General features: G+C 36.3%; 1 protein-coding gene across 1 annotated transcript in view; it reads right to left on the bottom strand.

The window, feature by feature from the left end:
* Positions 1–13,939, bottom strand: part of LOC139138239 (DNA repair and recombination protein RAD54-like) — a 28,755-nt gene that overhangs the window by 6,552 nt on the left and 8,264 nt on the right. The window contains exons 8-21 of the mRNA XM_070706542.1: positions 13,210–13,287; positions 11,596–11,659; positions 11,224–11,276; positions 10,919–11,012; positions 9,812–9,936; positions 9,412–9,562; positions 7,296–7,402; positions 6,075–6,114; positions 5,500–5,532; positions 4,546–4,701; positions 4,002–4,112; positions 3,635–3,837; positions 3,022–3,201; positions 1,263–1,426 (exon numbers count right to left, since the gene is read on the bottom strand). Coding sequence (XP_070562643.1) covers positions 1,263–1,426; positions 3,022–3,201; positions 3,635–3,837; positions 4,002–4,112; positions 4,546–4,701; positions 5,500–5,532; positions 6,075–6,114; positions 7,296–7,402; positions 9,412–9,562; positions 9,812–9,936; positions 10,919–11,012; positions 11,224–11,276; positions 11,596–11,659; positions 13,210–13,287 — 1,559 coding nt within the window. The remainder of the gene's footprint in view (positions 1–1,262; positions 1,427–3,021; positions 3,202–3,634; positions 3,838–4,001; positions 4,113–4,545; positions 4,702–5,499; positions 5,533–6,074; positions 6,115–7,295; positions 7,403–9,411; positions 9,563–9,811; positions 9,937–10,918; positions 11,013–11,223; positions 11,277–11,595; positions 11,660–13,209; positions 13,288–13,939) is intronic.

Genomic DNA, 13,939 nt, shown 5'->3' with positions numbered 1-13,939 from the left:
CAACTTTTGTAACAACATAGGTCCGGCTGCGTCTCGCCATAAGCTTTCCCCACACAAACAAAACATTACCGTACACACTAATACAAACTTCTCTACAAATATCCAAAGCGAAACAAACATTTTTATTAACACACACAATCGGATAAGAATGTAGGAACACATTTTCGAAACGAATCAAACACAAACTCGACACAAAAACATTTAGGATAGTTAGATGGGGAGCCTCTTTCACATTTTTACATCTCGCTATACTGTCTATGATTCTAAAAATAAAGTCATCTGCCACTTTTTCTGTATACGCGGTTTGGCAAAACTCATCTCTTCAATCGAAAGTCGGGCGATTTCATGGTTCTTTGGGGTACGTTGAGCTTAAGGAATGTGGTTATATTCGCGATGTTTTATTCGAAATTATTTATTTCTTCTAGGGCAAATGCACGTAATTCATGCTGTTGGAAATACTGGCCGCTCATAAACAAGACAATAAACTCGATATCTGTGCATCTTTACTTTTATTGTCAAAGTACCATCGACACCCAAAAAAACCCAAATGGTTCAGTCCACGTGTGGGTTCAGTCCAGGTATTTGCAACGCCAGTCACCTAGGCGACGGTAATCCGCACCACTTATCACCATCGGGAAGGTACTCCCCCTATACCACTGGCGATCCCACCCTCAAGGCACTGCGTCATTCGACCAAGCATTGTTATTGTAATTTCCTGCATAAAATTAACAGCGAGGTCAACCGGTCAAACTCTCTCGGCATTTTCTCTCATGCTCTATCAGGCCAATCACTTGCATCTGATATATGAAAAATTTCTCTTATCCATAAGACGCATAAGATGTTTGTTCAGACTGTCTCTGGTTGTCGTGAAATTTGCTTCATTTGAGGTATAAGGGATGTTCATTTCAATGTAACTGGTTGTGAATTACTCTTTCACATTAATTTTTATGGCCAAAGATTTTTCTAAAACCTGAAGACTGCACACTAGAACAACTACTTTGGTGATAGAATTAAACATTCTATATTTTGATCACCTGGCTGTCCTTATACTGCGATACCAAAACTCACAGCTTAGGTAATGTTTTCACTATTTGACAGTTGTCGCCAACCTGTTACACTGTATGCTCTGTATGTACATGGAAGGAAGGCCCATTTACATAAAGGAATTCAGTTTCCTGAACATATCTGTGTATCTGAGCTGGCCCTCTAGAGGGCGCTCTGTGCAACACAAGAGAAATTGGCAATGATAATATATCACTTACTTGTCATGTGTGTCACTCAGTGTGGTTTCATTCAGTTTGAATAGATCTCTGAGTTCTCCTAAAGAGAAGTGTCTCTCTACATCTTCTTCGTTGTCTACAACACAGCTACTCAGAGCCTTCTTGTGAGCCTGACGTTGAAATATTCTTTCTTCAATAGTTCCAGTCTGGGGAAACGAAAGTACCCGTAGTAAATAAGCTTAAAATCAGTGTAAATGTCTTCACTGAAACCAGCAACCAACATTGAGTCCTCTAAGCTAAACTGATAAACCTATTCCATAAGAAAATGCTCTGTGACTCAAGGAAATTCTCCATATGTTGCTTATGGTGTTGTGCTGGCTAAAAGAAATCATCAGAAATTCCTATGGAGTTCAAAAATAATGTAAGTTACAGCACAAACTGACAGCTGGTACACAAACTTAGATTCTGCAGGCAGAGAACACAAACTTGGATTTTGTGGCTAATACAAAGACTTTGATCTAGTTGTCAGTACACAAACCAGTGCACAAAATGTGAACTCAGAGGCCATTAACCCTTTCCCTGCCAGACAGTATCACTTCCCCATCAACAAACTCAGTGAAATGTGGTATTGAGCCAAAACCATACATATTTCCACCCATTTGACTTGGTCTGTTCAAACAGTTTTAGTTCATAAAAATCAAGTTTACAGTATCTGTGATTTCAGGGACCTTCAAATGTTCAGTTTTTTGTTAAAATGTACCAAATGGGACATATTGCGCTTCACTAGTTTAACAAACTTAATCCTCTTTTTCCCAAGTTGTATTTATTTCCATGGTTTGTTATGGAGCCTGGTAGAAAGGGGATTAATCTGACTGTGAAATATGAACTTGGCAGGAAAAGGGTTTAAGTTCTTTTAGCTGTAACTTTTGATGTATTTTTTCAGTATTTTCATGAAATACAGTTTCTTGTTTTACTCACAAAAGTGATGTTGAAATGCCAAATTTTCATCTTGTCAACACAGCCTGTGTAATGCATAATGTTCAATGATGACTGTTGGTGACTGAATTCTAGTCAAGAGTAGAATTCAAGAATAAACTGAGTTGCCTTGACAACCTGTTGTGTTGGCAAGGCTATGGCTCAACAAACAGCCAGGAGAAGAATAAAAGCAGAGGAGAGATACATCGGTGACATTTTACAGACAGAATGTCACTGTTTAGAAAGGAGGGTTGTTTTACTATATAAGGTAGAACGGGCCTCAGGAACAGACATTTAGACACTGAAATTTTGCCAATATTTTCACATTAATGCTACTGCTTGCTTATATCAAAGATATTTGGGTAAGAAACACTTTCACTGTCTTTGCTGTTTTAAAAATCGAAAATTTTGTTTTTCCCCATAAAGTTAACACAAGGATGGTGGCCATTGTGAATATTTCAAATATCAGTAAATATTAGGTAATTTGTTTCTCTAGTACCAAAACTTGCACGGTGAAGCATGATTTTTCTTCTTGATTTGGTAAGAAACTAGTTAAAAGTTTCATAACGGAAAGTTTGAGCAAAAGTTGAAGTCTTTCACTGTGTAGGTGCATTACATGAATTAAAGGGTCTGCAGCTTCAAAGCGTTAAGTATGAGAAAATGTATACTAATGAGTCAACCCCTCTCTTTCTTTGATATCTGTCTAACCTATTCAAAATGCAGAAAACCTGAAATGACTATGAATCATTAGGTACAAACTTTCCATGTCAAAAAGTTGAGTATTTTGTTTTGAGACATGATAAAACATAATAATGCACTGACTCACAGATAACAGTCTGTAAATGTAGCATTGTTTCTTCTGTCCATCTCTCCACACCCTGGCCATGGCCTGGTCATCATTGGCTGGATTCCAGTCAGGGTCAAACATGACCAATCGGTTTGCACCAATCAGATTGAGTCCACATCCACCGGCTTTGCTACTCAACATGAATACAAACTCTGGACTCTGAATGAGAACAGGATGACAAGCATTTCAATGTGCTACCTAGGTTAAGACAGTCAGACATCACTCGTCTCACAACGATAATTTTTCCGTCAGGATTTTTACACCAGTCAGCCATACCACTCTAACCCTTTTTATTCCAACTTGGCTGTTTTCACGTTTTGTTTTCTACGGCCACATTGGCCCACTAATTGCGATGGAAAATGGGGAGGAATAATTTACAGCTTTTCAACATGTCTTTAAGTTTCTTTCATTGAGCAATTTTAGTATCACATTTGTCAACACCTAATCTAAATGATATATTTTAACATCTACTTTGAGAAATCATACTCAGATCCCTGTTTTCATCTGATTTCTATGATTTTCATCGTAACAATGGTTGTAACAGATCACCATTCTCATCATTCTGATGCGTAATTTCTTGCAGATGACTTACAGATGGATTATTGAATTTCTCCACAATCTTGGCTCTCTTCTTGATAGACATGCTGCCGTCCAGTCTGACAAAGAGATAGCCTCGACTTTTACAAAGTTTCTCAAAGACATCCAAGGTCTGAGTGTAGTTGGATACTAAAACCACCTTATCATTGCTGGTTGTCCTGGTAACAGCTAAGATGTAATCCAGTACTTGCATTTTGCCTGGAACATTGAGAATACCATTGAAAAATAATGAATAAAACACCAACAAAACCATTTGACACAAGTGCACTGTATTGTATTGCTAAACAACAACAACAACAACAGTGTAACAACAACAATAACAAAAAACAACAACAACAACAGTGCAATGATGTGCTCCTTACCCGACAGTTCTGGTTGGACTTTGTTGACATCAAAGTTATCAGGAAAGAGATCAATAGTTCCTTGAAAGCCATCTTCTCCTTGGAGACACTTGTCATAGATCAACGATGGATCTACCAGATAAAATGATACATGTACATTTGCTGCAAGTCATCGTTTATGGACACTTTGTGTAATAGTAGGTCAGTGATTTTCTATTTTGCAGTAAACATTAGGGTATACATTATTCTTGCCATAAGCACAAGTTTGTTCATGGAACACAAATCAAAGACACAAGACAAATATAGTCTTGTAATTCTGTAAATACCCAAATTTGACAACAGCTGAATTTCTATATTTAAGCATAAACTTTTCAAATATTATATACAATGCATACCATGGTCATAAATATTCTTATTGACCAGGACTCTAGAAAAATATAAGGTCATTTGTGCCTGGCCATGCAATGCGACTCAGTTGATTTCTGCGTCATAACTGAGGGTACTAGAATAGAATTGCAAATATTGTCAGGCACAGGGACTGTGTAGATTCCAGAGATACACTTACCATTGCAAAGTTTCTTCAGTTGTGTGATGGATGACAACGATGACACACTGACTTTACCATTGCTGGTCAGTTTACACTCCGCTGCTTTGCTAGCCACAAATCTCTTGTAGAGTTCAGTTTGTAGTGGAGTCAACTGACAACAAACAACCAACTCATCTACAGATTAGATCAGATAATATGGAAAATCAATACAAAAAGTGAAACATATCGAGAGAGACGCACACTGTAGTCAAGAAAGCAAAAGTTTTCAGCAACTTAATCTTTGAACAGATCCACTGCTATATACTGTAATTATACGTTGATTAGTATTTTTATATTGAAGTTTGGCAACAAACTTGCATTATTCCTTTGGTGTTGTAAAATAATACAATGTTGTTTACAGTGTGTTCTAGAAATTAGGTTATTGAATCATTGATACGTTTTGCCTGCAATCAGTGCCTTAGCAGCATATAATGCCTAGACTATAATATCATTAGCATTCACCTATGTTGGGAGTATAATGAATAGGTATTCCAGTCTGATGTTAATAACTTATTGTCAGTGGTACATATTCATGTACCTTGGATCATGCACATTGAATTCAGTACATATCTGACAGCTGATCACTCATCAGATCACATTTAGAGAAGAAAAAGACAAAACTTTTCAAAGCACTAAAACACAACCAAGATAAAACCAAGAGACAGTAAATTTGGCTATAAATTGATGATCAGTAGATACAAAACCTAGTTCAAAAGTATAATAAAATATTCAATTTTGCAATATATTTGTTCATTTACACTTGAACCAAAAATATGAGTTTCCTAAGGAGCCTCTAACTATGATGTACTGTATCCCTTAACTTAATGACTCCCTAGGTTACTGGGAAGACAGTCAATGTCAAGTAACCTTCACTCTTGCTGGGACTTTACCCTTTTAGATTTCAAATAAATATTGTGAAGTAATTTTACTTACATTTTACGGGTAGATACTTTGACAATATATCAGCTGCAAAACAAAAAAATAAGTCTTGTAAAATTTTATAGTGAAACTGAACAAGTATGTCATGAAATACTTGTAAATAGATGTCCACTATATGGTATTTTAACTTTCAGCTTTCACTGGCAAGCCAACTCATACAGCAAAGTCTTAAAGCCCCATTAGCTGTGTCTCTTTGGGTTTTTTTTGATAAGATGGGTTGAAATCAAATATAATTTATGTAAAATTGTTTGCCAACATGTGCCCACAGATTGTTTTTAAAACATTGGCGACAAAAATCGAACTCAGATTTTGACAACTTATTAATTTTGACTTGCAACTCAAATATGGCCAATACAAATATATGTGTTAGCATCTCAATTTATTCGACGAAAGCTGTCACCAGGGATTGAAATAGCGACATTTTCCAAGACAATCTGACTCAACAAGAAGAATCCAAAACATCCCTCTGGAGATTGGATGCTATTTTATGGAAAGTAAAATGCAAAAAGATACATATACAAGTGCTTTATTTTAGGGTCAAAGGGTCAAAGGTTTAATAGGTAACTTACATGTTCTTCTGATGATACATTTGTTCACAATAGAAGCAAGCTGTAGAGAATCAGAAAATTCACTGATGATACAAGGTAAACATTAGAGGGACGGTACTGTAACTTTTGATAATATTTTCAATTAATTTTATTGTACGGGACTAGAACATTTCCATCTTCTTTTCCCTATAGTACATGTATGTTAAAATACAAAGTATTAGTCTTGCAAACACAACACACTGTGTACAGTATTATATGTTGTTATTTTTGTTGTTTGAAAACATTCAGCCAAGTGGATTGTGTTGACAAGTTTGAATACCATTCATTTTGGCATGATTTGGAAAGTACAAGCAAATTTACCTTGCTAACAGAGAAAAGATACAGGAAAATATATTGAAAGTAACGGAGCTTTAACACTTGAAATCTGAGTACTAAACATGAATAGGTCATTGATATTAATTATGACATTGTCAACAATTTGGAAAAGACTAACGCCGTCAACTTAGCATTGTCCTGATTACAATATAATCACTGAAACGAAACCTAAAATTGTAATTTCAAAACAGACTCAGGACCATAGACCTGAAGTTGACATATCTGCAACCACTTATTACTTTTATTGACTGTGATAAAGTGTTAAACATTATTGTAAAGTCTGGACAGACAGCATCATGCATGTTACATAACCCTAGCACACTGAAGTGGCATGTGCCTTGTATACAGAATGGGGCAGGGACCATCTACTACTGGGATATTTCAAGCTGTCTGAAGCATCTTGTTTGGAAGCTAACGGTTTCTTTGAATTACTTATTACATATGCATTCAGTGAAACATCATATAAACATAGACATCTTTTTTCAGTTATCATATCTTGTGAAAAACCTTGTTGTTGTGATAGAATATTTTCAAAAATGCCAAGCAAGTTATTAAAAGTTATAAGAAAGGTATTGTCTGAGTGACAGTGAGTGAAATTACTCCTAAATGATAATTTCCGCCAAACAGAGTGGAGATACTCACATAAAACAAGATGTTCAGAAGAGTTCTATTTTGGATCTAAATTTGAAAGTTTTAGCGCACAATTTCAGTAGCTCTGGGAGCTTACAATTATCTCAAACCTGCAGACCAAAAACTGCGTCCACCAACATTGTGTATTTTGATGATAGGATAAAGCTTATCATACAGAAGTAATGAAAGTAATGACTGAAAAAGTGACAGCATGTAAAATGAAAATATCAAGTTTACCTCTTGAAGTTTCTCTTGTCCCTTTTTATTGTCTTTATCAGTGGCATCAGCATCCCTGCCTCGCAGGATAGGGTTTTCAAATTTACGTTTGAATTCCTGAGCAGTACCTGTGTCAACGGAAAGATTGAACATGAGTCAGTTGACAAGAATATTCATCTTTGATGACAGGCCTGTATTAAGATTGAACAACGTCACTGGGGTAGTCTGTGATTCACAGAAGCAATAGTGACAGAACAAAGTCCAAACCATGTACAGTGTACCTGTACTTAGTGAATGTCCTTTGTTGGTGGATTGGGACCTCATTTTCAGTTTCTACCTGAATACGATACCAATCAGGGCTCCCCCTAAGCCACCAAAATGATTAGCAAAGTCATTAGCCAAATCAAAAATCTCTTAGCCATTTTGAGCAACTTTTTGTCAGTTTATGATCTCAAGTGTGGCAACAGCTTTTTCGGCATTCAGGAGTTCCTAATTCTACAAATCAAGATGTTTTGTATGATGTTCCTGATAGTTTTTACATTAAATGAATATTTGTGCATTAATAATCTGTGCTTTGATGATATTTCAGGGATAGAAATAATTTTTCATTTCTGGTGGTAAACTTTTACCACAAGAAATACAATTAGGTAGCAATTCAATTCTAAAAAATCTGGTAGCAATGTTAAGTGTATATTACAAAAGGTACAGAATATTTCTGCGGCATTCAGTCAGTGTTCACAGTATGATAGCTTGTCATAAGCTACAGCCGTCTCATGTGGCAAATTTATGCAGTCTTCCATAACCAAAATGTTTGAGCCACACAAATAAAAATTTTAGGTGCAGAAGAAAGCATTTAGTAGCATACTGGCAGACTGTAGATATGATTGGCCCCAGTGTTACTAGTATGTCATAGTTGTGATCAAGCAGGCTGAATAGCATCTTGAGTATAAGTATTTTTCTTGAGACAAAAAGGTGTGGGCCAAATACTATACTCTTGTAAAACAAGACACAACAATAAATGTTCATTTACATTACTCACAGTTTGCCAGTATTCATTGTTTTAATGATTATGATAACATTTTAGCCCAGATATATTTTCATTTGATATTTTGATATGATAAAGAAATGTCTGGTGATGTTCACTTCTACATCATTAACTGCATGGTTGTATCTGCAAAAATGTTAAAATAATTCAGAATCACACAATTTCTTGTATAAGTTATAGCAGTTTGAAATAGGCCGAAAGGACAATTTTAATAGTTCTTTTACTTTTGAATTGTTGCCTTGATGTTAAGTAAGCATGAAAAATTGCAGTTCTCTAATGTGATGATTTGAAAATGGATATGCTTACTGCAATTACTGTTGACAATTTCCCTTTGACATAACTCTTAATAAAATTTAATTTAAAACTGACAGTTAAGCTCAATGCCATTTAAAGTGGAAGGCAACAGAAATTACCTTTCAGCTATTGGACCACCCTAGGTGGTTTCTTGTGAACCATAATTGTGTACTCAAGGGGTCTTCATGCAATACATCACATGATGAGATGACCTAGACTTGACCTTTCAAAACACCTCAGTTTTTCTCCTTTTCCTTTGTATTATGACTCCGGTTTTAAAAGTTTCCTTTGAAATTATGGTTTTTACTATCAAACTGAGTAGTTGCAGGCCAAATGTTGATACAAGCAAAGTAGGTAAAACTTTTGAAAGACTCCAGGACGAACGGCCGAGGCAAAGCAAGCCAAAAGCAAAGCCTCTGTGTACTGTAGTATCGAACAGCAACAATGTTTGCTTCACGTACCAGGGACTTTGTAACTTTGTAGGAAGGAGGGTAAACTGTTTCAACATCTTACAACTTTTGATTCGGCTGTAGTTTTCTGTTGAGGGGGCACTGTCTAGAAAATCAATCCCCACTACATTTGCCAAACTGGAATTTTTGTAGCCATTTTTAATTTTTTGTAGCATTTGGCTAATTGGCGATCGGGTAGCGGGAGCCCTGCCAATTTTATTTATAAATCCTTCAGGCTATAAAGATCACCTTTTTTATACCAATAATATGACCACTGCAATAAACATTCTTTGTAATAGTTGAGTTTTTATCAGCACAAAGCATTCTAGAACATTGGTGGAAAGTTTACCTAGCATTCCAGTATTCACAAAATGCACCAGACTGAAATACTCGAGTAGATCATTCTGAATTGGAGTTCCGGAAAGCAGAACACGTCCTCTGGCATTCAATCCACTCAGTGCCTGGTAGGTCTGATTTTCAGAATTCTTTAATCTGTGACCCTGGAGAAAAGGGGATGTAAGTTTTCATGGTATTTATGGACACTGCACTTTTGATTCAATGGTACTTAATTTGCTGTTTGTTGATTTTGTTGGTTGAAAAGTCGCAGGCACACTTTTGCATCTTTCTGTTCCTGGTACGGTGTTGCAACCTCAGGCTTTCAATTTCATCAAAGACCAGCTGTAAGTTTGACAGTCAAATTTATAGATGGAGAGGTAAGACATGCATTCATACACATCGGGTGGCCTTACCTCATCACATATGACCAGTCCCACACTTCCCTTGTGTAAAACCGAAGCATGCAGACGAAATGTTTCATAAGAAATTATCAGTATTGGATGTGGTACACGGCGGCCAGACTGTGTCATGAACATCCCTGCAAGAAACAAGGGACAATGGATTTAAAATATGGATAGCACTCACTAAATGAAATAATTCATATGAATAGTCAGAATCAGCAGTAACATGCCATCAAAACACAGGTAAAGTAACAAGTTATCAGATGACTTGACATCTTCAAATGACATCTTCAAACTTTTCTATTACTTTTAACACTTTGAAAACAAAGGGAATCTTATTGAAAATAAAACAGTCAGATTCTAGACTTCTTATTTATAAAAACTTTGTTGGAATATTTCAATTTCTGACAATCAGTCTTTAAAACTTCTGAAGTTCTCGGATGCATTGCTTTGCCTTCATTAGGATGGCATTTGGCCAGATATCAAAGACAATGTACAAGCAAGAGCTCCAAGATATATACAGTAATTGGCTGTGAGGTTGTAATATTGATATGTTAAACATACATCCTATCAGGATCAGAGAATGGTCAAACTGCCTTTCTGTTCTGTCAAGTGCCCAGTATGGTTTTGTGTATTTTTACACTCTTTGTATGGCTTAAGGTAATATGCACCTCGAAAGTAAAAGACTTAAACTTTTGCTCTAACTTTCCTCAAGGAATCTTTCAAACATTCTCTTTCAAAATCAAGAATAAAAATAGGGGGTCACCGTGCAAATTTTGGTACTAGAGAAACAAATAACCCAAGATTTACTGATATTAGAAATTCAAAATGGCCGCCATCCCTGTGTTAACTCTATGGCGAAAAATAAAAATTTTCGAATTTCAAAAAAATAAGCCGGTGAAAAGTTTTCTTTCACCAAGAGCTTTAAAATGAACCCCCACATGTGGTATATCAGAAGAGAACTGTAAAAGTTTGAGAGTCCGAATGTCTGTCCCCGAGGTGCGTTCTACCTTAAACAGCTGTTGTTGGATTCACTCTCCAAGAACATCCCTACACATTATCTTCTGTTATTGAACCCAGCTTCCTCTTGTATATCTGATTCTGAGAGTGCATACTTACTCAAATTTCTGTCAATGTCATCCTTTGAACCTGAGTCAATTGCAAGGGGAGTTATCCGAGAACCCAACCATTTATTGATTTCATTGTACCAATTCTGCAAATTTCAGTTGTAAGATTTTAGTAGTGCACGAACATGACAATATTATGTCAGCAGAACATGAGTACTAAAACTTGTCAAAGTGATATTCAGTTTGGTTCCATTCTTTATGTATTAATACACATTAAATTGAAGAAAATGAGAGAAATCAATGAGCCTGGTGAAAATCTCAATCATCAACACCACAATAACTAAAAGTTGAACTTACCTTAACAAGACTTGATGGTGCCACAACAATGGCCTTGTCTATCTCTGGCTTACCTAATTATTTAAAACAGATTACAAATTTAAATTGTCTAACATTTGTGACAACATGACACAGACACTAAATAAACTAATAGGAGCATCAAGGGGAATTAACAAATAGCCAATGCCCTCTAAAGACACATGATAAGTTTACTTTGTTTTTTTCTCTCTAAACTTGCCAATATACAAACTTTGAATACGAAGATGGTCAACTTTGATCAGGTAAACCAATAAATAAGGCATGCTGAAAATCAACTGTTGTGCCTTTCAAATGCTAATCCAGGATGAAAGTCTCAGGATTGAATTAATGAAACTTCTTTAAGCAGTGTTTTACCTTCTGGGCTTTGACGGAGTAAGGTCCACATCAAGGTAATGCACTGTAAGGTTTTACCAAGACCCTGATGATAGAACAATCTGTTATGTAATATTTCTGTTTAAAAAAAATGTCATTATAAAATATCAGAAACTCCTCTAGGAACTATCTGAACTGAATGTCAATGAAATTTGGAACTGAAAAGACAGAAATGAAACAGCACTTGTATTTCATTCTTCATGTCATTAAATGACATATCATATATGATAGGGGAACTTTGCATACATATTCATCTGATTTTTGCCTGCTATTGCTGTTCCCTGGTTGAGACAAGTAATCCTGGATTCTCTATAAGAGGATTTTGAGGGACACCCCTCTGTAATTCAAGCGGTGTTCGCGGTGACTTTTTTCTCCTTGCGTACGGCATACGCATTAGTCTGCTAAAATTGCGTAATAGTTGGATTTGAGTGCGTAATTTCACTTCCGCACTCGATTGATGAAAAGACTGACTGCAAAATACAATGTCCGGATCCCGTTGAATAAACCTACACTACATGGGCACTACATATTCGGACTGTACGATGTACCATTATTTTATATAATTAATGAAAACAGTTGAACGAACAACCTGAACAATGTTGAAACGTAACAGCGAAGGGTATATATGTGACCGTCAAAACACATCGGGCAACCCAAAAGTTAGAGTTATGGCAGCTTATCGAGACACTTCTGCAGTGTTCAAAATTTATCAGGATTCCGACGAGCTCTACCGATGAATCATTTTTTTCACGGACTCGTAGAGCAAAGTTGAAAGAAAACAGATTTGTCTGCTTCGACGCCATGCTGTATGTGTGCTTGATTAAAATTTGGGAACAGCGAGACGCGATGATCGTGCAGGGTTGGCATTTCTATAATTTGTCGCAACATTTCTGTCAATCACTCACTTTGTGTCATAAGTTTCAGAAACTATCGCTCGCCTGAAAATGAGCAACGTAATTCATAGGCACAGCTGACATAACGTGCCTATGAACTACGATGCCGATTTTTCAGACAACGCCCAGAGAATCCGAAACTTTCCACACAAAATGTGTGATTGACAGAAATGTGTTGCAACAAATTTCGTCTGGTTGTCGCCTAAGCTCAGTTGTGGGGAGTGCTTTCGGAAACATTTTACTGCTATCCTTTGCGTATAGAAAACGCATAACAATGAAAAAAATGCGTAGAGAGTCAATTTCAATGCGTAAATACGCACGATTTTTGCGTGAACGCGAACTCTGTCAAGTAATCAATTCACACATTAATAACTACACAGATGAATATATTTTCCTACAAAGGAATATGAAAATTTATGCATCATTAAATATATTTGCCACCCCTCCGATTTTCCAAGCTGTGGACAACACAGATATGCCAGATAATGCTAATGATGTACATTTTGTTACCAAGATGAAGTAGCAATACATGTATCTTACAGCCATCTGAACAAATTTGAATTGACTTGATCTGAAATAGATGAACTTAGTCACACCAGTGTTATATTTCATTTCTATCTTGATCAGCACATCCTCACACAAGATCCTATTTGATAGAGACAAAATATCATACTGTTCTGGATACATAACATTATTGACATACCATTTCATCTGCCATGATGCACCCATAGCTGCCTGGTATCTTGCCACCAGTTACACAATCCCATAAAAATTTCACACCCTGAAAAAAAATTGAAAAATAATTGAATACATAAAGACATTTTATCCATACAAAGGTTGGTATCTTTTTTTCAAAATTATTATGTGAATATGCAATACTGCACTGGGCATGTAAAAAATGTAAAGCGACACCGGTAATACAACAGTTGCTTTCTACAGTGTAGCATTAAACTTGTAACAAAGTTCTGTTACAATTTCATTTGCTGCCAATGAGTAGGAAGGACCTGTCAATAGACCATGTTCCGAACCGCGCGAGACATTCCGAAATATCGTGAGAATATGTGGTTCGCAGTGGACGTGTTCTCGCAACACAGGACAAACTGCGTAAAACAGGACAAGTCACTAATTACGTTAAACACTGCATAAAATATATGAAGTTGCAATCTTTGCTCAGTTCTGCTCTTTTTCTTGTTCCATACAAAGTTTGACTTGTATTACTAAGCTGGAATCCTGTTTCTACGGGCATGTATTAAAGTCTCGCGAGATCTCACAATCAGCGGAACATTGTCTATTAAAACTGGTCTATTGAAAAATATGGGTGTAAAAGTTATCAAAGATGGGCTGTTGGTTTACTCATAGACCTTTGGGACTGTGATTTACTCCACAGAATATCTAACATTAACAGTGTAGCAGCTATGAGAGACATGCTTGAA

Source organism: Ptychodera flava, chromosome 8 (assembly GCF_041260155.1).
Source record: "Ptychodera flava strain L36383 chromosome 8, AS_Pfla_20210202, whole genome shotgun sequence".
Lineage (NCBI taxonomy): Eukaryota > Metazoa > Hemichordata > Enteropneusta > Ptychoderidae > Ptychodera > Ptychodera flava.
Note: the sequence above shows the minus strand (reverse complement) of the source record. Positions and strands in the feature narration are given on the sequence as shown.